The sequence below is a fragment of the Antrostomus carolinensis genome, unplaced genomic scaffold (assembly GCF_000700745.2).
Source record: "Antrostomus carolinensis isolate BGI_N321 unplaced genomic scaffold, ASM70074v2 scaffold38739, whole genome shotgun sequence".
Classification (NCBI taxonomy): domain Eukaryota; kingdom Metazoa; phylum Chordata; class Aves; order Caprimulgiformes; family Caprimulgidae; genus Antrostomus; species Antrostomus carolinensis.
In genome coordinates this window covers 7925-32790 of record NW_010339281.1, presented here as the reverse complement: position 1 = coordinate 32790, position 24866 = coordinate 7925, and the positions used below count along the sequence as shown (strand labels likewise).

Here is a 24866-nt window from a genome sequence, read left to right as displayed (position 1 = left end):
TCACTGGTTGTTGTCAGGTGAAGAGCTCAGGTTTAACGGGATATCCCCTTGGACACCCACAGAGGACAGGTAGGAAGCCATATTTTCAGATGGAACATAAAGTGATGAACTTTCAGGCAAGCTGATGAGGTCATTTCCAAAGAGGGACTGACGATCAACGAGGAACTGCTGGGAGCTTTCAAGAATTTTCCCTAGGAATGCAAACAGACAACAGAAAACTCAGTTTCTGGAAGGCAAGTTACCAGACTTTACGTACACTTGAGTCAAACTTGGACTCACTCAAAAGCTCATTAAAATGGATGAGAATCTCTGCAGGTTGCCTAGCCAGGTTCCACCTGAATGCTGAGATGCCTCACAAGAAGCAAAAGAGGGAAGACCAAATGGTTGGAGACACTGAGAAGTGGATAAGAGCAGCTGCTCTTCCCCTTCACTCAACAACTGTCTGTTTTTCCTCATCTCTGTAGAAGGAGACATCTGCCAACTGCCCATTATTCGAGCATCACACCACATCATGGACCAGAAAGGCTTTGCAAACAGGGGATGCTCCTCTTGTGCAGTTCAGCCCCAGCCTGCAGAAGGATTCTCTCCAGCGTAGCTGGGCTTTCAATGCCTTTGATGCTCATGCAAGATACTGAGCTTAAGATGGAGATTGAAAGTCCTTGAACTACACACAACAGATCAAAACTCTGTGGTGGGGTCAGGTGGCTGCAGCACCAATCTAAGGCTCACAAAAGCTTCTCTTTGAGGTCTAGTCCAGCTGAATACACATGAAAATAATAATATATCACTATTCCAAGATGAGGAAAACAGTTCTAGATTCATATCTAAGGTCAGAGACACACTTTATCAGAGTTAGTGAGGGGGAGAAGATCAGCTGGACAGCTCCCTTGAGGTCTGGAGAAACTGAGACATAACCTTTGCCTCTGGCTGCTGGAGGCTACTGGGCCACCTCCTCTGCAGCAGGAGCCAGAAGAAACGCAGGACCTGTACAGCTGTTACCACTCCTACCCACTTAGATCACCACATTGCTCTTCAGTGGTGATGAACAGGCAGAGAAAACAGTGGAGAGCTGACAGATAAGATGTAGACCCAAGCAGGAGCAGAGGCAGTTCCATTACAATTAAACCTCAGTTTATCCCCCGTGCATTTCCCATTGCTCGGTAACTAGCTCAGCAGTGGTTGTGGAAACATTGCTGACTGACAATGCTGAAAGTAAAATAACAAACGTGTTTTGTTTCCTCAAAGTGGCAAATGGTCAGTGCTGGACGTTGGACCGACCTGCTGACACATTTCACACCTTAATTACATCCCCATTCCCGAGTCTGCAAGAGCTGTGAGTGCTCCTACCTGGGCAGGCACTGTCAAACGGTGGGTTGAACACTTTTGAGGACAGCTCAGTTGCATTCTTCTCCAGATCCACTGTGAGTCGCTGCATCTTGATGTAAAAATATAAACTACAATGTACAATTATACAAAGACAGGGGAGCTCGTTAGAACTAGGCCATTTCTGAAAAATCAGTGCTTCATCAATGCTGCACAACACCCAGCAGTATGCAAGCTATCCTCCCTGCCCGGCCTCTCCGCCCAGCCTCCCCTACACTCTGTTACCACAGCCAAAAGCGTGTGCTCAAGGGCAGCAGTGCCTGAAGGAGAGGTCTAAGGGAGATGTAACCCCTATTAGCACCAACTAAAATGGTGGGAAGTTCATGTCATGGGAAGAGGCCAGTCCAGTGTCACTCTGCATGTCCCTGCCCAGCTGCCGTGCAGAGCAAACCCACAGTCCTCTGCAGCCAGCAACAAATATGAAAGGAATTTTCTTTCCATTTGCCTATGACTGTCTTTAAATTAACACTAGCTTTTGCTTGCACAGTGCTCCATGGCGTGGAGTTGCTGCAGGTATTTCTTCCAGGCTTCTCTGTTCTCCATAGGATGAGTAAGCCTACAAGGGGGAATGGGTGTGAGCTGGACCACAGGAGGTTCCACTTAAACTTGAGAAGAAACTTCTTTACAGTGAGGGTGACAGAGCACTGGAACAGGCTTCCCAGGGAGGTTGTGGAGTCTCCTTCTCTGGAGACATTCAAAACCTGCCTGGACACCTTCCTGTGTGATCTCATTTAGGTTCCTGCTCCGGCAGGGGGATTGGACTGGATGATCTTTCGAGGTCCCTTCCAATCCCCAGCATTCTGTGGTTCTGTGTGATTCTGTAGGCTGCACTAGATGCTGGGAAATTCCATGGAGTTCAGGACTGAGCTCCTGAAGATTGCAGCCTCCCTCTTGGCCTTTTCTCTCAGGCAATCCATTTTAAAAGAGACCACCCCTTGCTGCCAGGACTTGCTAATATTATCTACCTCTTCAGAGACTCTCCTTCCTAACACTCAGCAAGTGGAATTACCTAGTGAATTCAAACTTATTGAATCAAAAGCTAAAAAAGATAGTGATCTCATGAAGACAGCTTAGAGACCTTTCACACTTCATTAGAACAGATTACACTTTGCTTGTGTAGAGATGGCAGAACTATCCAAGTCTTTATCTGACCCGACAGGCAGTGAGGGCTCAGGAAATTTACTCTCCATCAAGCAGGAAAAAAGAACCCAGCACGCATTTCCTTCACTGTTTATTAATTCACCCTGTGCACTTCAGAAATGTCTGTGTCAACGTTAATTCCAAACAAAAACTGCCAAACAATTTCTCCTTGTTTCTTCTGTCAGGGTGTGCATGAACCTCTATTCTAATGGCACGTGGTTTTACTGCTCCTGAAATGTACAGGGATGGCTGCACTGTATAAAGGCACATTTTATACAGAGCTTTGGCACAAAGACACTTCATGAATCTACGGTATTAGCAGGACGTGACATTCACACTGAGAGAAAGTTTCGTGCAGCCAGTTTCAATTAAAGCCTCCAGGACACCAACACGTCTCTAAAGAAGCTCTGGCTGAGTGGCAAAGAGAGAGAGGTCAAGAGTATAAGAGAGCACTCTCAGCCTGGCCGCAGGAGATGGGTACTTGCTGTGCTTTACAACACTCTCCCCTCTGGCTATAAAATAAACTACACATTCTTCAGTCATGTACAAGCTCCACTTCTTAATTACATCATTATTATTTATTATTATTATTATTATATCTCAGAAATGCAGGTCGCTTACCGGGGACAGACTGGCTTCCATTTCAGTCAAATTCCACTCACTCAGAGATAAATTGGGATTAAAGACCTGGTGGGAGAAAAAGACAATTTGTGCTCTGGAAGGTGTAATGGTTGGAGACAGTCGTATCCTCAGGTGGCTGCCTGGGCTGTTTGTTGGAGGCTGCAGCCCTGCTGGGTGAGATGCCACCAAGCAGCTTCTGCCTGTGCCTCAGCTGCTCTGACACATTCCCTGGAGCTACCCGCAAAGGCTGAGCGAGGGCTCAGCTGCAAGTCTTGCTGCCTGTCAGTGGACAGGCAATGCAGATACCCGGTGCCACAGTCATTTCATAAACCAGGGCAGTTTGCGTCACCACACGTGCAGCCAGAGCTCTGTTTTGCTGCTCTTGGGTCCTAGGACACTTACAGACTCCTATGGGTTTTTAAAAGCATTCCCAAACACAGCATCAGAGGGCAGATGATTGCTGCATCAGTGCTTCAATGGCAATTTCTTGAGAAGCCTGAGCAATCTGGGAAAAGGAGCTGTTGATCTAGGGAACAGTTTTATGATTCATTCTCACTCTTGCGATGTTGAGCTGCACAGAGTGAGAAAAGTGTGTCAGTAACAGGAAAACACCTCCTAAGGAGAAATAAGAAACAGAAACCGACAGAGCCAGCGATGGAGCAGGCCATTAGAAAAGCTTTCTGTAAAGTTAAAATCAATCACAGACACTCAGGAACAGGCTTTAAGAGAGTAAGATTTTTTAAATGATTTTTCATTCCTGTTTATCCAATGCAAGCTTCCCATCTGCCCCTATCTGAAGCACCTCCTCCAGGGAGCGTCTCTCTGCCATATAGGTTCTTTTGTTACGTACAGAGTTATTTGATTCTTGGCAAAAACCTTTCACAGACTTACTGTGTGTACAAGGAGTGAGAGAGTGAAAGAGAGAAAGGAACAAACCTTCATATTTCTGCATAGGTACCTAAGAAAAAGCCACTATTCATTTCTAGAGAAGCGACCTGAGAACTGCAGACAGACAAAGATCTCAGCAGAGAGAGAAGCTGACATCAGCTACACTTCCCAGAATGTGAGGAAAAGGGGAAGGTAGTAGAGCTAAACACAGTCTAGGAGTATCTAAAATGCAGAATATGTAGAAAATAAACTAACCCACCAAAGCAATTACCAAACTAGAGAGTTGTATTAAACCTATTTTACATAAATCTGTTCAAGTAACATGAGGATGTCTTTACCAAATGCACTGTTTTGTGCTTAGATGTTCAAATATGTATATTTTCAGAAGAAATGTAAAAAAACATCATTTAAAGTCTGAAATCCTGCCTGAATCCTGAATCCATTCTCAAATCCTGAAGTACATTTGATCTATGAGCAGGTCAAAACAGAGCTGTGACTACTGGCAGCATGTGACAGATGAAGTGGCACCACAGTCTGACTGATTTACAGCCCAGAGGTACCCTGTGACCTTCACAACCCCGTGACCATCCCACAGTCGTGCTGGCGAAGGGTCCAACACTCACATCCAAGAGGCTAGTGGGCTCCAGGCTGTACTGCTGGCTCCTCAGCAGCAGCTGCAGCCCTTCCAAGCTCCAGTCGGTGCCCTCCAGCGGGTCTGACATATCTGTTCTGAGAAAAGACAAGGGGAAATACTGCCATGAGTCAGACTTGCAGAGGTACACACAGAAAGCAGGACTGAGCAGCCTCCTGACGTAAGGTTTAGGCTTAAATCTCATTTTGAAAACCCAGAGCCCACTGTCAGCCTGGGTTTACACTGTTAATCCGTTTCAGTTGGATTAATCCCAGATGTACAACCCAGCAGAGCCCCAGGGAACCGGGCTGATGGTAAAACAAGTGAGACCACTCCTCTCCTGGGTGATGTGTGTGGTTTGGGGATGGAGAGTCGGAGCACATCTCCTCAAGACTGGGAAAATTAAAGCTTTCCTTAGAGGAAATCATTTTAGAGGCATTTGGGAACCAGAACAGGCTGCATTCCCATCCTCCTTCGTCCACAATGGTTGAATTACTATTAACTAATGGCTTTTAAAGGACTGACTTTTACCTGCAGGCTGTATGTACCAGAGACATTCAGCTAAAGGAGAAACTCTGAGGCCTTGCTGTGTTTAACCCCCTAAAAAAGCTATAAAAATTTCTCTTAAAATTCAGAGTCTTTACAAAAGTATGATTTTTCTTCCAATAAAATGTTTTTAAGTAGCCAGTGGGTTCAGAAGGAGGAATTTGGTTCTCTGTAAGCACCCAAAGGAAAATGAAAGGCTTTCTGATACCTCTATTGAGTGTTTCGGGGTTTTTGCCCCCCAGTCCTCCTTACATTACTGCAGTTAGCTGCAGAATTCATTCTTGATGGCAACTCCCACGTCATCCACCAAGCTGTGCAACCTCACTTTCCTGCTGGTGGTGAAGTCTACACTGGTGCTGTTGGAATTTCAGTCTCAAACCACTGCACACCACAGCTCACCCAGATCTCCCCATGGCTGAGTTCAATGACACTGTTCTAATCCCCCTTGCAAGAGGACATCATTAAGGCAACTGTCACATGCAGGATACTTGAAGCACTGGTTTCAAAACTCCATCCCTTGGTAACAGACTTCTGCACTCAGTGAGCACAAACTCCCAACTCTCCATCCCTATGAGTGACCTCACTTGCTATTTCCTGATTTTAAGCCATGATTTTATACCCTTTAAAAAGCCATGCTTAGGACTGCCTAGCATTTTTGTGAGCCCCTCCAGTTCAAGGAGACAAGCCCAGCAATGCAGTGAAGTTTTGTGGGTTTTCACTCTTAGTCAGAGATGGGGAAGTTGAGGTCTCTCGCAGTGTCAGCTCCCCAGAACCTCCCCAGAAACATGAGGCACATGTGATGGTGACAAGTGACTGGCTGCCTCCTGAAGACAGATCTAGCACTGACTCAGGGAAGTCACCTTGGAAAGGTGACAGGAGAAGATGCAAAGAGAAAGCAGATTAAAGAGGGCAGTTGATTTGACTTCACAGCACAGGAAAGGAAAAAAAAAGGGGGTAAATTACTTCCTTCTCAAGCCCCAGCCTGGGTTTGATAAATGTTTTGATGTCTTATCAAATCTATGCCCTACTTAGTGCAGAGGTTATGATGATGACTGGCTGTCATCTTCCATCACTGTCTGTGTATTGGCACTCAACTGACACCTCATTCACTGCACAGAAACACCAGTGACAAATATTTCCTTATGTCTTTATGTACCTGAAGACTCAACAAAACAAATGAAGAGGGCACACAAGCTACTTGGAGGTGCAGTGCGGTCCAGTGGCCTGCAAGTCTGCAGACATGGATGCTGGTTTGGGCTCCAGCTTTCACTTGGACATCAGGCAAATCCCTCTCGCTGCAGAAAGCCTATTCCCACTCCTGACTCTGATGCACACACTCTGACAGCTTCTCCTCTGCTGGGTCCTTCAAGCAAGTCATCCACAGACCCTCTACCCCTGTGAACTGTCCCCTGGGCTTCAAGAGTCCTCTAAGCAGGTGCCACAGGTACAGGATGGAGCTCTCCAGGCTGCATTAGGTGACTTAAAATCAGCCTCCCTTCCCCCCCCTGCTAATGGGAAGAGAGGGTCATGGAAAATGCAGCACCACAGCTCTCCCTCACTCCCCTCACCTGTCCAGCAATGCCCTTCTGCTTCTTCTCTCAGGTGGTTGTGAGGTCCCTGGTGGGGCTGCACCACAGGTCCCTTTGCCTTCCAGAACAGACTGAACCATGGCGACTGGGAGCACAGGGGGCTCAGAGCAAGCCCGGCAGCCTGGCAGGGGGACATCAGGCTCAGCAGTGGCTTTCACTCCAGGGCTGACTGGCTCTTCCTTGATCAGCGTGAGGCACTTCTCTCTGCATCAGATACAAGAGTTAGCACCACACACATCTACTCCACAAAGGCCTAAGGGCAATAGCACAAGGGCTTGCCTCCACTTCCCACAGAGTCTTTCCATTCCCCTACATAGGCAAAAGAAACCAGCAACCTTATTTTCTTCTCAGCAAGCTCCAGAAACATGCCCAGCTGGAATATATGTCTCCACTCACTTCATCAGTCATGGCCATAACAAATTTGCCCCATTTGCTTGTTTTGCAAATATGGAAAATATACTTTCAGGTGTTGATCATTCCTCAGATGAGTGTTAGGCTTGAGACAGGTTAAAGGGTCACTAGGCTAGAGAGGTTTCCCTGAAAAAAAAAAAATCTCCACCCTATAGATACAAATTCCCATGCTGGAGTTAGGGATCAGCAAGCACTGTAGAGATCCTGACACAGGTCAGGATCAGATTTGGAAGAGAACCTATCAAGATCTGACAGTCCCAGTTGGACTTCCTTTTTTGGAAGCAGGGGGTTCCCTTTTTCCAGTGGGAGAGGCACTCCACATTATTCCCAGATGGACATGTGACATTGAAGTTTTGAACAGTAACATTATGTATGCAAAAATCTACTCTGTACTACTTACAGGAGACTTGGCTCCCTGTGAACATGCACAACTGGAGCTGAAGCTGATGTAGATCAACAGGCACAGGGTGTGGAAAGCCATACTGAAAAAATATTATCTTACAACACTCACAGACTAGCTTTGCTGCAAGACAACACACGAGCCTGTCACACATACGGGATGGTACCTGGCACTACAAAGCCTGCCCCAGCATTCCTTTCAGATCACCTTCTCATCTTGTGAATCCTAAACCCCCAGCAGCAGCTCACGTTGATTTAGGAAGTTCCACACTCCTGAACTCATTAGGGCCATGGCTGACCCAGATTCCCAAGTCATGCAGACACAGCATAGATCAGAGGCCACCAGATGGCACTCAGTAATCAGTTGAAATCATCAATTTAACTTGAAGGTTACATTAAAATTTTTCTGCTTTAGAAATGGCTTCCAGGTTTGTGCCATTTTTTTTGTTTTTGTTTTTGTTTTGTTTTGTTTTTAATCCTGAGCACTTTACATGCTTCTAGCTAATTTTATGGCTACGGCTTCAATTATTAGGCAGATTTATGGGCAATTTCTAGAGTGTAACTGCTTTGCCTCTATGCCTGAGAAACTGTTTCCATGATTAATCTGTCTACTTATTTTCCACTGACATAGTAGCAGCTATTCTGCTACTAGCCCTAAATACACTGCATGTCTGTGGCAGGAAGAGATAAGCATTAAAATACCTCTGCATTCAGTTCTGCAGTTACATTTCACAGAAAAGTTGTTCAAACATCGGATGTTGTTGTGATGCAACTCTTCTGTTCTCCTTAGCAGAAAGATGTACAGTTTGATTTTGTTTCTTCTTTGTCAAAGCCAAAAAGGAAACTTCCTTTCTCTCTCTCTCAACAAACCCAACAAATGGTAGTATCTTATTATCTGATAAAGTCTGAGACAGCCCCTGTCTTGAGAACAAAATATAAAGAACCATGGGATACTTCTCAAAAAGGTGAGTGGAAGTTCTCAGTGTGAAACTCATGACTTTGTTTTGAAAGTTGTGCTGTTATTACCCCTCCCTAATTCTCAAAATCTGACCCACATTGCAAACTGGAAAAAAATATTCCAGCCCACCACCTCTACTGCAAATCAGACAGAAGCTTTGGTAGAACTACAGCTGAGAAAAACCCTTTTGAAGTTAAGCATGTCCATACCTGACACATATTTACCTGTCATTTTCAGGAGGGGACTGCATGTTTATTATGTTGGATGGTGATGCTTCAGTAACATCAGATATGATGGGTCCTCCAGCAATTGCAGGGCTGTTTAAGCAAGAGGCAGGTTCTGTTGATGGCTAAAAGGAAAGTAAAAATCATAAAGATTTACCCTTCTGAGGACCAGAACAAGTCCAAGGCTCTATCTGAGATAGTTAGAGTTTACTCATTGTGCCCTTGAGTCCTCCTTGTATGGAAACCAAGAAAGCTTTTACCCACCATGCAACATTATCATTTCTTCTGGTCTTTCCTCCAACCACACAGAGGTGCAGGTGTCAAATAAGCACTGTGACTGAACTGGCAGCTACTGAGAGGTTTTACCATGCCTGACATTTTGCCTAGACTGCTTAGCTTCATCCAGAGGGAAAGATCCAACCAGTCCAACAGGGGAGTACGGGTCTCTCATGCCAGATCAAGCATTTTAACTGTATGACATGTCATGTGTCTGGTGTCTGCTTTGGTGGGTTAGGGTGGGGGGGATCCCTCAGTGACTGCAAAAATGTGGCTCTAGTCAGAAAGATCACAATACCCACTTCCAGACCATGCTTCTTCCTCTCTGCCCCTGAGGTGAGCCAGGCTGGGGTAACACCACGGAGAGTTTGGGGTGCAGGATCTGCCTCTCCCTCCCACAACCCACATCCCTCCCCAGAACAGGGGAGCTGAAGAATAATCAACATCACTCAGCTTTGCAAACCTCTTCTCTTCTTCACTGCCAAAGTCTTGCCAAACTACTCACTCTGTAATCTGTATTATTGCTTCAAATGTTTTGTTTTTTCCACCCTGGCCAAAGAAACCCCACAAAGCTCAGAGGCTGGTGTAAACCTACCGACTGTATGAAATAGGGGTCGTGGAGAGGGTCTGTGGGCAAATGCCGGCTGAACTTGGACACTTGTGGAGCTGAGATCCCGTTGTCAAGCATCAGAGGTCTGTGAAGAGAAACGAGTTTGTTTTCCCAGCATGTACTAACTGGTTCCTGTTTGCTTAGACAAGAAATGTCTCTCAGCCAAGGGATGTTTTCCCCTGGGTACTCTGTTATTCCTCAGCTGTAAGGTCCTGTCTTGTCCAGTGTTAGGGACAAAGAAGGGAAACAACAGTTTTGGAGGAGGTCACCATTAAAAAAGGGCATTAGCCACATAGAGGAGGGATGATCTGGCTTTTCTAGATCGTATTTGAAAGACACAAGTAAAATAACAAGTTCAATTAATATTTTCTTCTAATTGTTAGTGGTTTCAAGCTCTGGGCTGGATCCTCAGCTTGTTTAACTGGAAGTAGTTATGCTGAAATTATTAGAGCAATGCTCATTACCAGCCCCTTCGCACTCAAGGCCTCTTTGGCAAAGCCACATGTCAGTACACAGCTCTGCAGAAAAGGAACCTGTGCCATTTGCTAAGTAATAAAACAGGAGGAGACACAAAGCAAAGCAGAGCCAAAGCTCATTGCATCCAGGCTTGAGAAAAAGAAAAAGAAAAAGAGAAAGAAAAAGAGAAAGAAAAAGAGAAAGAAAAAGAGAAAGAAAAAGAGAAAGAAAAAGAGAAAGAAAAAGAGAAAGAAAAAGAGAAAGAAAAAGAGAAAGAAAAAGAGAAAGAAAAAGAGAAAGAAAAAGAGAAAGAAAAAGAGAAAGAAAAAGAGAAAGAAAAAGAGAAAGAAAAAGAGAAAGAAAAAGAGAAAGAAAAAGAGAAAGAAAAAGAGAAAGAAAAAGAGAAAGAAAAAGAGAAAGAAAAAGAGAAAGAAAAAGAGAAAGAAAAAGAGAAAGAAAAAGAGAAAGAAAAAGAGAAAGAAAAAGAGAAAGAAAAAGAGAAAGAAAAAGAGAAAGAAAAAGAGAAAGAAAAAGAGAAAGAAAAAGAGAAAGAAAAAGAGAAAGAAAAAGAGAAAGAAAAAGAGAAAGAAAAAGAGAAAGAAAAAGAGAAAGAAAAAGAGAAAGAAAAAGAGAAAGAAAAAGAGAAAGAAAAAGAGAAAGAAAAAGAGAAAGAAAAAGAGAAAGAAAAAGAGAAAGAAAAAGAGAAAGAAAAAGAGAAAGAAAAAGAGAAAGAAAAAGAGAAAGAAAAAGAGAAAGAAAAAGAGAAAGAAAAAGAGAAAGAAAAAGAGAAAGAGAAAGAAAAAGAAAAAGAAAAAGAAAAAGAAAAAGAAAAAGAAAAAGAAAAAGAAAAAGAAAAAGAAAAAGAAAAAGAAAAAGAAAAAGAAAAAGAAAAAGAAAAAGAAAAAGAAAAAGAAAAAGAAAAAGAAAAAGAAAAAGAAAAAGAAAAAGAAAAAGAAAAAGAAAAAGAAAAAGAAAAAGAAAAAGAAAAAGAAAAAGAAAAAGAAAAAGAAAAAGAAAAAGAAAAAGAAAAAGAAAAAGAAAAAGAAAAAGAAAAAGAAAAAGAAAAAGAAAAAGAAAAGAAAAAGAAACTGACAGGCTTTTACACAGCCAGCCACTGACAACAAGAAGTGGGTCCCCAAGCTGGGCCCTGGCGCAGTCGTGCTTTATGTTTAGGAAATGATTGAAACCAAAAGAAAATGAGAATAAGCCTCAAAACAGCACTGCTTTTCCATGAAACTTCCTGGGTGGCAATCCTTGGTTTTGTGACACAGTCCCAGAGAAGCTGGGAACTGGTATATTTCGCTTCACACCCACTATTGTGAATGCTGTGGTGATCCTATAAAACTGCCTACCAAATCCCTCTGGTCTTCCCACCGTCCCGCTGTCAGGAAAAGCATCTCAGTGTTCAGTTAGAAGAGAATGATTTGGCTGAGGGCACCAGGGAAAGCCAACAGTTTTGTCCCCAATAATGTCTAATGGGCTTGATAGAACATAATTCACATCTCCCTTCATCCTACTGACACTGGAGCTGGATAAGTTGGGAGAAATTATGGGCTTGCTCAGACTCTAATTAGATCCCACAGTGAAGGGCATTATACAGCAGGACACAGTGACCACAGTACTTGAGGTCTCCGTTGTTTAACAGCTCATTTAACAGCCTTTTTCTATTCTATGACATTAACTAAAGACACAGAATAGAAAAGAACATTTGAATCAGCCTGATATGAACCTTGTTATGGCATAAGCTACCCTTGGGTACACAGCAAGATATCATGGCCAGCCCTGTGATAGTTACAAATTTGTAAGTGTCCAGCTCTCTCCTCCGGGAGCCACAAATGAACCTCCAAATCCAACGTTTCTTATCAAAGTCACTTTGGTATCTAACCCACCTAACAGCCTCCCAGGTCAGACAGGCCTGTGGGATCTACAGATGTCCCCATCCTGTCCAAACCCACCCAGAGCCCCCAGTCAGCACTCTGGTCTGCACCCACAGTTGCTCCAGGCTGTACACTATGCTTTTCTGCAGTCATTTAAAAGAGAGGCAGGAAAAGAAAACTGTGAAAGATAGAAGGGCAGATAAAGACACAAGAGCTGAGGTTCCTTGAACACAGACCTTTGTGTTTCCAAGGAAGCAGGAACTCAAATTAACATGCACAATACTGTGCAAACTGCAGCTGGGTTGTATCAGCGTGATCCCTCTTCTTAAGGTGGCCAACACAGCTGCTGTGCAGGTAGTTCTGTGCTCTTCTGCCTCTCCCAGCACAGTTTCTAACCAATGATTTGCTTTTTTCAAAAAGCAGTAGTCTAAGACAAGGTTTCTTGGGCTGCAAATCTTTTACAGAGAGGGGACAGCCCTGACTATGCAAATTAGAGATCAGATCTGGCATCTCATTTCTCTGCTTTCCCACTCCACCAGAGGAAAATTTCCTCAATCATGAACCTCAGCGACTCAGAGCAGCTGATGTCCTCCCGTTGAGCCCTCTTCTTTGCCACCATTCTCCCTGCAGTCTTTACCCTTTCCAAGAGGTTCAGTAGAAGGGGGAGGCAGGAATAGCCAGTTTGCTTGTACAGATTACAGCCTCCTTCATTCAATCCTATGTTTCCTTTACAGTCCTCACAAGAAGAGTCAGCCAAGAACAAGGATGTTGACTTAAAGAAAATCATTAATCTCCTGAGTAGCCATTCTTGGGAAGTCTGGCTCCTTTCTCCGAGGCATGGAGAAGTTTCTGAGTTGCCAAAGGCCACAAGGTAATAAAGGTGGCAACTGGAGGCAGGTCCTTGTCCTCAGTCTGAGCCACAAAGGCAAATTCCTCTTATTAGCCCCTCTCCCCTCTTTAGATCACAAGCACCACAGAGCAAGAAATGCATGGCTGCTCTCCTGGAAGGCACTAAGCTTTCTAATTCGAGCACCTCTACTCACTTGCCTTGAAGAGCTTATTTATTATTTATTGCATGGCCAGCAGGTCGAGGGAGGTGATTCTCCCCCTCTACTCCGCTCTCATAAGGCCCCACCTGGAATACTGCGTCCAGTTCTGGAGCCCCCATCACAAGAGAGCCCTGGAGCAGCTAGAACAAGTCCAGAGGAGGCCACCAGGATGGTCCGAGGGCTGGAGCACCTCTCCTATGAAGACAGGCTGAAAGAGTTGGGGCTGTTCAGCCTGGAGAAGAGAAGGCTCCAAGGAGATCTTATAGCGGCCTCCCTGTACCTGAAGGGGCTACAAGAAAGCTGGGGAAGGACTTTTCATAAGGGCAGTTAATGACAAAACAAGGGGAAATGGGATTAAGCTGAAAGAGGGGAGGTTTAGATTAGATATTAGGAAGAACTTATTCACTGTAAGGGTGGCCAGACACTGGAACAGGTTGCCCAAGGAAGTTGTGGCTGCTCCTCCCTGGAAGTGTTGAAGGCCAGGCTGGATGAGGCTTTGAGCAACCTGGTCTAGTGGAAGGTGTCCCTGCTGATGGCAGGGGGGTTGGAACTAGATGATCTTTAAGGTCCCTTCCAATCCTAACCATTCTATGATTACCCTAAAGACACCCCTTAACTGAAATCTTTCTCGACCTTCCCCTCTCTGTAAGGCCTGCAGGTTACATGCCATCAAACCTGTGACAGAATCACACCCATTCAGCGACTGTGGGTCAAACTAAAGGTGTCTGTGGGGTGGCTAGGCCCAGCCCCGCTCCCACTGACAACAAGTGGCAAAACTGGAATTTGTAGGCCCAGCAGCAGGGTCCTGCCCTTTACCCTCCAACTAGTTCGTGTTCCCATCTCCCATCTCGCTCTGTATTCCCCAAATAAAGGTCACGAGCTGACACGGTGCTTCTCTAAAGACCACTGAATGGGGCATGTCAGCAGGTCTGACTCGGCAGTTCAGCCCATTCATTTCCCATCACCATGGTGCCCTGGTCCGGTGACCGCCTGCCTGGGCGAGCTGAGCTTGTGCTTTTAGTGAGGGGGCAGCATTATGCACCCGTGAGCGTGTGCGCACCACACAAGGGTACTTACAGCTTCCTCTTTATCCCAGTGCTGCTGGGGCTGGATTGGAGCTGGCCAAACAGAAACTGAATCAGCTGTCAGGAGAGATCAAAATCCGGTGTTAATCAGCAGAGTGATTCAGCACTCCCCGCTCTCACAGCTGTTCTTATCTCACACATTCCTCCCTCCCAACACCACCCCGAAGCTGGGAGCAGCCATGAAATATGGGAGCCAAATTGCATCAGACATCAGAGCACGAAACTGAGCTTTCCAAGAACTCAAACGACCTGCCTAGCCTTCAAGAAACACAGCCAGGTGCCTGCTTTGTGTGAAGGCTGCTAGATGCACACAATCAGCACTTCCTCTCTCCCCACTTCTGTGCATGCAGAGCTCCAGCTACCCCTGTGAGACACTTGGGAATCTGCTTGTGAAGTACACGTGCAAACATTCCTAGGCCTGGAGTGAGACCTGGCCTCTGTAAAAGTCTTTAGAGGTCTTTATAAGAGGATCTATAAAGTCTGGCAAAGTCTTTGCATGTGACAGAGGCAACCCCCTTGGGGAGACCCTGTGTGGACGTCTTTGTTCTTTCAGTTGAGTTTTTCAGCCCTGTGAAATTCAGTGTTGATATAATAGAACACTAAAAAAGGATGCAGAAAGGCTTTGGAGAGGAATCACTTGGCAACATATTCCCAGGTCAGCTTGAGCTTAATGCTCTGCTTTGACCTCCAAACAAAGAGAGCATTATTATTATTATAATTATATATCACAGCTGTCTCTTACTCATTGCTCAATATAACAAAATAGAGTTGCATAAATGCCACAGTGAGTGGCATGGCTGGTCCAGCCTCAGAGATGGAGGAAGGTTTGATAGCCTCATGCATTTCTATCCAGTCCTATGACTCTCTGATGCCATGTGAGGGTCAGAACGTGGCTCTCAGGGGGACTGAGAAATGTGACGTGCTCAGTCATGTCAGCACCACCTGGGAATCACTGGAGAGGCCTTTTCTAGTATGGGTGGTGCTAGATTTTAAGGGAGATGGTTCTGCAGTGCTCCTTCAGTCTAAAAGGTTGTTCAGTAATTCCTCAACTATGCCAGTAACACCAGAAAATGTAACCCTTGCCGGAGGTCCCACTGGGGCAATGGTTAGCCAATTCTGCTGCCTGCAGCTTCAGTGCCGGCAGGAGCGGGAGGCTCCTCTCTTATATGAAGGAAAGAGGAAAGATTTGGGAAGCTCAAAGGCATCAGTACAAGCAGAACACAGCCAATACAGGGTAACTAGTGAGAATTGTGCTCTCTGGGTCAGGAGTTTGACAGAAAAGTGGTTTCTAACATCACAGCAAGGACTGACAGGGCAATGAAAACCTTTTGCTGGAGGGCAGACCTTATGCTTTGTTAATGACCACTTCCCATAGGACATGCGAGAACATCACACAATTTGAAAGAGAGGGAAAATAAATGTACTGTGATATCAGACTGTGGAGAAGATATGGGACAAGTACAAAAATCAGAGGAGGACATACACCGTGCAGTACAAGTGAGTTTGGAGTTTATATGACCGCTACCTTGTTGATCACTTTCTGTTGCTGTGAGTGATTCTGCCGGAGAGAAACGACTTCCCGCCAAAGAACTTCATTTTGCCTGAAAGTGAAACAGAAACTTTCTGTGAGCACAGAAACATCCCAACAGCCCATGACACACAATAGACCAAACTGGGCAAGGTCTGTCTCACGTGGGGGCTCTTGCAGTGCTTGGCTCTTTTTAGGTGCCCCAAACAGGGTCACACAATTGCTTTCCTTGTCCTCAAAAGAACAACAGACCAAAGCATGGAGAAAAAACAAATTAAAAGAAGCCAACATCTATAGGGGAGGGTAACAGGAGGACAGGTATTCCGTTTTTGTAGAACATTTGGGCTAAACTCAGAATTTCAGCAGGGACTGATTTGTGACTTTGAATGATTTGGATCACCAAGACTGTTCTTTCTGCAGGAGCCAAGAAAGTCCAACCTCTCCACAACTGCCCCCAAAGACCAAGAGATCCTATGGACAGAGATTCTGTGTATTCTGCCTGCTGGAACCTCCTACACGTGGTGGTACAAAGGCATGTTTGGGAGTGACTGAAGCAGCTAAAGGGACGCTTCTTCATCCGAGAGCCTTCATCTAGGAGGACTGTAATGATCTCATTAATGGGAGTCATTGATTTCATCCAGCACAGACCTGTGTCCAGCTTGCAATTCCATAGAACATACTTATTTTCTGTCTGCAAATGCAGCACACAGAGTGGTTCACAGGCTTTCTTGAACAGCCAGCCCCAGACAGCAGGGTGGGGAGATGCAGAGTTTATTTGCTCTTTTATTTGCCTCTAAATCTGGATGCCAGCTGGAGTCTATGCTGAAAAAGGCTTTGCCAGTCAATTTATCTCAAGAGTATATGGATGCACTAAAACCAACAGGCCAGCAAATTCTATCACACAGGTGAAATTTAGAAATCCTTTTGCTACATATCCCTCAGGAGGTTTTAGTCTTGCTAGTGCAGATTGATGCTAGAACTGGGAAGATAAGGTCCAGGGCTCAAAAGAGCACAGTAGCTGCCCGAGTACAGCAGCTTGTAAGGCAAGAATCTCCCCAGTCAACTTTCTGCACTGGTACTGACAGGATTTTCAGCAAAGCAGCTTTCCTCAGTCTGACACCTTGTACTGGAGTTGTGTCCTAATGGCTCTTCAGCAGTGTAAGTTTCTTAATATGGTTTCAGCCTGGGATTTCTGGTCTTAGTCTATAAAAATGGTATTATTTTCATCAGTTGAATGCAGTTTTGCTTTCTGATGGAGGAAGGGAGCACACAAATCAAAAGGGAGAACAAACTAAAAGCAAGGTCAAATCATTGATACTGGAATTCCTTAAGAATTAAATAAGATACAAGCTGAGAAACTCTTTCATTTTCACTGTACATGGATTTCATGGTGTGATTTCATGCATGTGCAAAGTGTGAGAGTCATTAAAAATTAAGGTAGGGTAAAAATATTTATCTGTTGCAAGTAAGGTGCTGGGCTGGAATGAAGTATCACAGTATATGGTGTTCTTTCAAGGCCCAGGATGCCAGTGTCATCTGCTGATGTATCAATATCAGCTTCATTGTAAAAGAAAGTTTGGGGTTCTTTTGGATTATTCAGGTGCTTTTTAAACAAAGTTCTCTACAAGGATTAAAAATCTGGAGGCAAATAAAAACCTCTCCAAGTACATTATTTACATGATTTATAAAACCGTATCCATTTACTAAATTCCTAGTGACCATGTCTGACTCAGAAAATCCCAGACAGCTGGAGGTCAGGCAGCCACGTACAAGAAGCACTGCATTTGCTTGTTTTGCTCTTATACAACAATTTTGGCCATGTCAGAAGACACAGTCTTCAGAGAGATGAGTCCATGGGCTAAACAATAGAGCAGTTCTTGTGCTCTTATATATTTTAGGCCAGTCATATATCTTGGAGATGGACGATGACACAGAGATTATTTTTTTCTTTTTTTTTTTTAATAGCAGGAGTGGACATCACCACCTCATTTCTCACACCATTATGTGTGAGAAGGAGTTACACCTTTACCATCATTTCTATCTGGAGGAAATACAGTTATCCGAGTTAAGCCCTCAGGTTATACACATATTTCCTACGTGGCCACCTCTGTAAAGGGAAAATGTAGATCAAAAGAATACGTCTACCTTTCTCAGAGAGGCTAAGCTTTAATTCTGTAGATCATTTGCTCTGCATAGAAGTCCTGTATGTTATTGTCTCAACAGATCTAGTCCCTGTGATTTGTTCCTGGCTCCACACATGCTGCCTGGGAGGGAGGTGTGTAAGGTTCCTCCTTTCAAGCATTCCCCAAGATCAACAACTCTCGAGAAGCAAATGCCCGTAAGAAGCAGCTTGAGTAGGATTCAACTCACTGCTTCATGTCCTGTACTTGACACTCCATGTTCTCCTGCTGACTTCTCAGTATCTGTACCTCATATAGCAACCTGCTGAGGTCCTCCTGGCGCATCTTGGTCTCCTCACTTTTCACTACTGACACCTGAGGAGGAAAAAAAAATCGAAGGTGGATTTTACCAACACAAGAAGGGCCATGGACAGAGTCACTGCTGGGGCTTGGGTGCAGGACTTCCACCAGCTGGGTTCTGATGTGCTGAAATACCAGGACAGGCAACATACACAAGAGTCTGAACTATCTTTAGTGTATTATTGCAAAGGCCAAAGGGATAAAATAGAGCAAAGAGCAGGACAAATCCTTTCGTACAGAGGGTCTGTTAGCAGCAGAACAATCCCCACCAGAGTGGGGACTTATTTCAAATCAGCTTGCAGGGGAATAAGGTATTTTGAGGACCAGGGAGTAATGGAACTAGGTTGTTTGATTACATCTTTCTACTTTAACTACAGAGAGACCCAATCCAGCCTTATGTTTTACAGGGATGAGCCTGAGGCAATGCATCAAATTGACATATTACGGTTGGATTTCTAGAAGACTTTTGCTGAAGTCCCTTTTCTGAAGTTGCTACGCTAATTCTGTAAGAGAACAGTCCTTTTTAGGCAACAATAACAGCTTAAAAGACAGCAAACAGAGGGCAGGAGTGGGTTCTCTCCTCTATAACAGGAGATGACTGCTGGGACACCCCGCAGGAGCTATGCCGCCCATATCTAGAAAAGCAGGTAATGATTCAAAAGCAGAGCGGTGTGAAGCAAGCCTGGTCATGCAGCACTCCAGGAAGGTCTCATGATACTGAGTGACAGAGCAAAAAAACCACAGACAAAACAGATGAAGGCCAAGCCCTGCACAATGAGGACCCCTGCCCCAACCGTACATGTATATGGAGGGGACAGAAACCAGACTACAGGGTGAACTTGGAGTTATGGGTCTATAGCACGGGGGCCTGTGGTCTGAAAGCAAACAAGCATTTTGGGAATTATCAAGAGAGGAATGGAGCTGTGGTAGAAACCCTCACAGTGACCATGGAGTGCTGTTCTGGTTCAGTCTGCCCCAAAAAAGGGATGGCAGCAGGCACAGAAGGGTTCCTGCTTGGGGAGAAATGAGGCGTTTACCACTTGAGACACCTGAGGGATGGGAAACAAATATTTGCTACTTCTCTCCTAGCAGAAGGCCCAGGGGAAACAAATAAGAAGACAGCAGGCTTAAAGCAAACCAACAGAGCCACGTCTCCACACAGACCTCAGTTAATTTGCAGGGCATATTGTTGAGGGACGTTTCGGAAAAGCACCAGACAGCCTCTCCACACTGGTGGTGTGGAACCCTCTGGAACAGGGCTCTGCCATGCCTCAGCCTTCCCGCCTCTGCCTTCCCGCCTCGCCTCAGCCTTCCTGCCTCAGCCTTCCTGCCTCAGCCTTCCTGCCTCAGCCTTCCCGCCTCGCCTCAGCTTTCCCGCCCCAGGGGGCTCACCGACAGCCAGCTGGTGTCCCCCCATATCCAGCATCTCCTCACCTTCCTCTTGATGTGCTCCAGGAGGTGCTCGTGGCCCTGCAGGAAGCAGAGGTGCTGGAACTCAGTGTCGTCCCGCTCGGGCTTGACGAGACCCCCCTGCTCGATGTTCACCACTTTCCTGAAGCCATCTGTGTAGAGAGGGTGTGGGTAAAGGGCTGACAGACCCAGACCTTCCTCCTCGCCACCCACACCCATCACTTTTGAGGACATTTCTCTTGACTTCCCCCCTGCTTTTGAGCTGCTCTGGTGTTCAAGGTACAGCTGTGTCCCCTCCCCACAGCTGGGGACGCTTTTGGGCCATATCTACAGAAAATCCAGCATGAGGGAGAGCCCTGTGCATCCCACTGGCCCACAGCATGAAAGCCTTGCCGGCAATCCCTTGGGCACATCGGTCCAAAACTTCCCAAACTATCAGAAATAAGCATATTTAATACAGTCACAGTCTAGATGGCTGAAACTACACCTAAACCTCCTTTAAGGGGTGAAAATGCCCAATCAGCAAGGCAAGGTTTGCAGGGAGAAGTACTGTCCATCATTAGTTCAGCGACATGGCTGGTGAAATGGATAAGCTCTGGGCATCCTATCCTCAAAAGCAGCAGTTCCTGAGGAAGGTGTCACAGTATCAGGCTACTGGAAAAGTTCCATATAGAATAAAATAAAAAAGAAATAATAATAGGTCATCAAATTGATGCAAGAGAAGCAGAAAACCTGGTAGGTGACATTTCCTAGCTCGCATTTTACAGTGTAATCTAACAGAAATTTCACACTGTAATCTAAGGTCAATGCAAGGAAATTACTTCCCTGGGATCTCGGAAGGAAGTCTCTGTTGGCAAAATCAATAATGCCACAGTAACACATATATGCAAGATTCTCAACTTTTCTATCCACAGTTCTCATTCACGCCTCCTCTCCCACCCACATTTTCTGTCATTCCCCTCTTGTCTGTAGGACCCACAACTCTGGAGGTTGAACTTACACATGTTCAGCTGCCGGACAAAACTGGCCATGTTGTTGTGTTTGAAATACTTGGGCAGAACCTCTTTGGCAAAGCGTCCTTGGTCGAACACATGGAAGCTGGTGCCATTCTGCAAAGGAGACAAGGACAAAGGTGAAGTCAGAGGAGCATCCCCGACCACAAGAGGTTCCCAGGAGAAGGTGATTCCCTGGAGTCCTACTGCAGGGGAAGTTGTGCTCTCTGAATTGTCACCTTGAAGCTGAGAAGAGTGACAATAGCCTTCAATGACAGATGTGCTCTTTTCAGTTCTGGTACATCAGTCCTCTATGAACGCAGTTTTGATCTTTTTCTACTAAGTTTTGCCACTGCTTAGTTCAAAGCCTTTGATGTGAAACTTTTGCACAAATAGCTGGTAGCCTGTTATCATCCACCCTTCAGTAGGCTCCACAGAAAGATTCTGGTGTGTGAAGGTGGTCCTGGAATGTTGGAATTGCCATTATAACCCCTCAATCTGCTTGTATAGGTCTAACTCAGACCCATCTGCTCCAGAGCACAGCAGTCCCAGAGGGAACGCTGCCTGGAGACATGGTACAAGAATCACAGCAAGGCAAGAAAGCAAATCATCCCTGGAGACACCACACTGATCCAGAAGCTCCACACACCTTCTCGTTCATTATTTTTAAAAGTCCCCCGCCACAAGGGCAACCGCAAAATGTTAACAGTCATGCTTTACAGCCCAAGCTAGCAACATGCATGTTAAGCAGCAAAAATATCCGTTTCTGAGGTTGCATTGCCAGGATCCGTGACTGCAAAACAAGGCAAACTGCTGGGACTGCTGGCACAGAGCGCCGCGCCGCAGGCCGTGTGCTTCCCCTGCCTGGCCTTCCTCCTACCTGCTGACAGTCGAGCTGGTACAGAGAGGGCCTGTGAGACACAACGCACTGAAGCTGCCTTGAAACATTTTGTAAACAGCAATTCACACCACCTTTTTGAGGGACAGAAGAACTGGCAATTCATTTTCATCTCTAACCAACACTTAGGAACAACATTTTCTAAATCACCAACCACAACAGCCACAGTGTCTCCAGGATATGGGGACAGGGGGACCAATTTAAATCCTATTTCTGCTTTGCATAGTGGTCCAGTGCAGGGAATTTGGAGGAATGAAGAATCATTATTTCAGACACGGAGTTTGGGGCACACGTGGCATTTTTGTAAGCTTGCAGAGAATGGTATCTAGGGGCTCACACTGGCTTTGCTTTTGGAGAAAGAAAGAGCTACCCAGGGAACCACCCAACTGTGCAGCCTAAACTCACCACAGCTTTATGGAGGGACAGGCAAGATGCAGAGACCTATGCCAGGGCAAAGACCTCAGCAGGTATTTAGGACTCAGCTGCAACTGAGCTTCAAGGGACAGCTAGCTAACGACACCAGGGTCTGCATGAAGTTGGCAGTGAGGGGTCTAAGACCAGCACAGCCACAGTCACCCTCCTGCTGTGTTCAGCGTTATTACTGGCAGTCGAGTGGTGTGTCGGCTTGGGGGGTTATTTCACAGCCGACTGGTTTTTGACAGACGAGGACAGTGTTTTACTGTAAGAGTGAGCACTCGGGCTCTGCGTGCAGTAGGAGCATCCCAGCGATGTGTGGGTCCCACCACGCACCCATCACAGGGTCCCTAGCTGTATGGGTGCTCTCAGGGCTGCCTGGAAGTTTCTAAAACAGGGAATGCAATCAGGACCATGAGAAAGCTCAGTGACTGAAGACGGACCAGTGCGTGGCTGTAGCCTGTCCACAGCCAGCTGGCAAACCTTGCTGCCCTACTCTAGGTCACTACACTTTCACCACCAAACAGAGCCAATTCCCTCTGTGCTCTGGCTCGTTTGTCAGGTCAAACAATTAACCCTGCATGCCCACAAACATGCAACTCTGGGTCAGCTATACTTCTTGGTCCTTGAACAAGGAGCAGTGAACACTGCTGCAAACACTGAACATGACTGATTGCCTTGATAGTGCCCTTTGACCATCACCAGGGTCTTTCCTGTTGTTCCTTACCCCATGCAGCAGAAGCAAAGGCTGATCAAGCACTTAAAAGATTCACTAATAATCTATACGCTGGAATTATCATCACAGACTGAGCTTGCAGATGTGACAGCAGGGACCAGGGTTTCCCAACACTGCAAAGGCTGTTCTGGGGACAGAGCTGGTTTATCCTGCTTCCCTTGTGCTTCTGCCCACTCACTCTCTCTGGGATACAGCTGTGTGTCTCAGCTTGGAGGATGTAAAATGATGTAGCTGATGCAACGCTGATGTAAAATGAGAAGCACAAGCATTTCGTGTACCTGAACATCTCCTTATGGCCTCTCTTAACAGGTCATTCCTTTGAATTCAGGGCTGCAATGTTCTCAGAAGCTGCTGTACCCAAAACAGTTCCTACAGACACAAGAGACTTTGGAGTTCACCAACGAACTGTGCATGTGCCAGCTTGTTCGCATACAGCAGCTCTGCCTTGCTTGTCTTACATCATGGGAGCACAAGCTGGGAGAAACTTTGAAAGTTATCTCTGCCCAAGGTAAGATTCACTCTGCAGCACATCAGTCTTGGCTTAACTTAACTGTTTTTGACAGCCCCATGATGACAGACACCCTGTGCCCTGCCCAGGCAAGCTACTCCAGGAATTTGCCAGTTCTTCCTAGCACCTTCACTTTCAAAAATTAATTCAATTACTTCTCATCCAATCTATCATGGACACAGACAGCAGACTTTCCCTTTCCACCTTACAACAGCCTTTTGTATATATAAAAACTATTACCATGTTTCCTCTCCATCTCTTCTCCTTCATGCTAAGAAACAATTCATAGGTCCTTATAGATCCTATTTTCTAAGAGTTCTGATTATGTCCAGAAATCTTAGCCATGCACACAATTTCTCCGTTCCAACAACACTGATGGATAGAAAAGGAAACACGGGAAACATGGGAACATGCAACATAAGAAACTTAGACATCTGAAAGCCTGACCAAAACCTCCCAAGAATGCAGCTGTAGCCTACGTTAGGTTGCAGAGAAGTAGAGCATGGTGGTGGTGGGCAGTCAAAAATAACGATGTTCTCAGTGTAACAGAGAGGGAACTATTTATACACGTTAGAAAATCCTTCCTAGATTCAAAGTCCTTGTTTAAAACACATGATACCAAAACTCGGTGGTTCTCAGAAGTATGGCCATGTGATTCCAACATCAGAAAGCAAGCATTGCTTTGGATGACAACAATGAGCTCAAACCCCATCTCAGGTTTTGATTGAAAACCCTACTGGATGCAAACACATGATAGAAAGGCTGATTTAGATTTTTTTTTTCTCTTTAAATCTGCTTTTGTTATAGATGTTTGATTTTGGAGAACAAGTTTATGCACACAACTTATCTGACAACTCCCTGCTGAAGACAAATTACAACATTATTTGCAGCAAGTCTTAGTCAGGTCAAAAGCACAATAATTATCGACAAATAAATAATTTTAATTCTCTGATTGCACTTAGTGTATTAATGTCTTAGTGACAAATAAGAAGCCAAAGCAAAGCAATCTATCCCTATGAAGCTGTACAGACTATACATACGCACATCACCACGATCATCACACAGAGTCATTGAAAAACCAAGTAAAGCTCTTCCAAAATGTGAGTGATTTAGGGTGCCAGTCTGAGATCTGTTTAAACTACAGGTTTCAGCCTGAGGCCTGAATGCTGTTTATCTGCTGCCTTCTCCCAAGGTATTTCTGAAAGGCTAATAAACACACATGAAATAATACAAACAGCAGTGGAATTTTTTAAGGGCTTTCCACCTTTTGTAGAAAATTTGGGGGAACCACAGATTGAAGCAAGATGGAAAACCTCTCTCTGGACTCCTTAAGAGTCCAGATTTTTAGAGGATTCAGTATTAGACAGTATTCAAGTGAAATGTATAAATATAATTATCAAAACACTCCCAAACCAGTTGTTCCTTCGAAACAGAAAAGCTATAATATTGCAGATAAATAATAGCAAGTATATCCAAAAGGTTCCCTGAGGAACTATCGCTCCTTTCACTCTCCCAGTCAGCTGGCCAGCACTTGTAAAGCAAAGTTATGTTGCTGTGATACCGTTTGGGCCTCACACCTGGGTTTCTCCTGGTGTTGCAGGCACTCAGTGACACCTGGTCTTTGCTGTACTTACACTACTCCAGCAGATGAGATGGTTTGTTTCAGGATCTTCCACCAGCGTCCAGAGTTTCGTTAGGAAAGCTGGCACATTGCTGGAGTATCCATCCATCACCAGAGAGCTGGGTGAATCCTGCAT

General features: G+C 45.2%; 1 protein-coding gene across 2 annotated transcripts; it reads right to left on the bottom strand.

The window, feature by feature from the left end:
- On the bottom strand, positions 1-24866 carry HSF4 (heat shock transcription factor 4). 2 transcript variants are annotated; one of them, XM_029086947.1, is made up of 13 exons: positions 24744-24866; positions 20562-20670; positions 19586-19713; positions 18042-18166; positions 15669-15744; positions 14136-14200; positions 9662-9761; positions 8791-8915; positions 6778-7002; positions 4656-4761; positions 3145-3210; positions 1342-1435; positions 1-191 (listed from the first exon to the last, which is right to left on the bottom strand). In XM_029086947.1, the coding sequence occupies exons 1-13, from the start codon at positions 24864-24866 to the stop codon at positions 1-3; spliced, it is 1533 nt and encodes a 510-aa protein (XP_028942780.1). The 2 variants fall into 2 exon arrangements, with proteins under 2 accessions (XP_028942780.1, XP_010174082.1); XM_010175780.1 differs by having other exon boundaries at positions 1348-1435.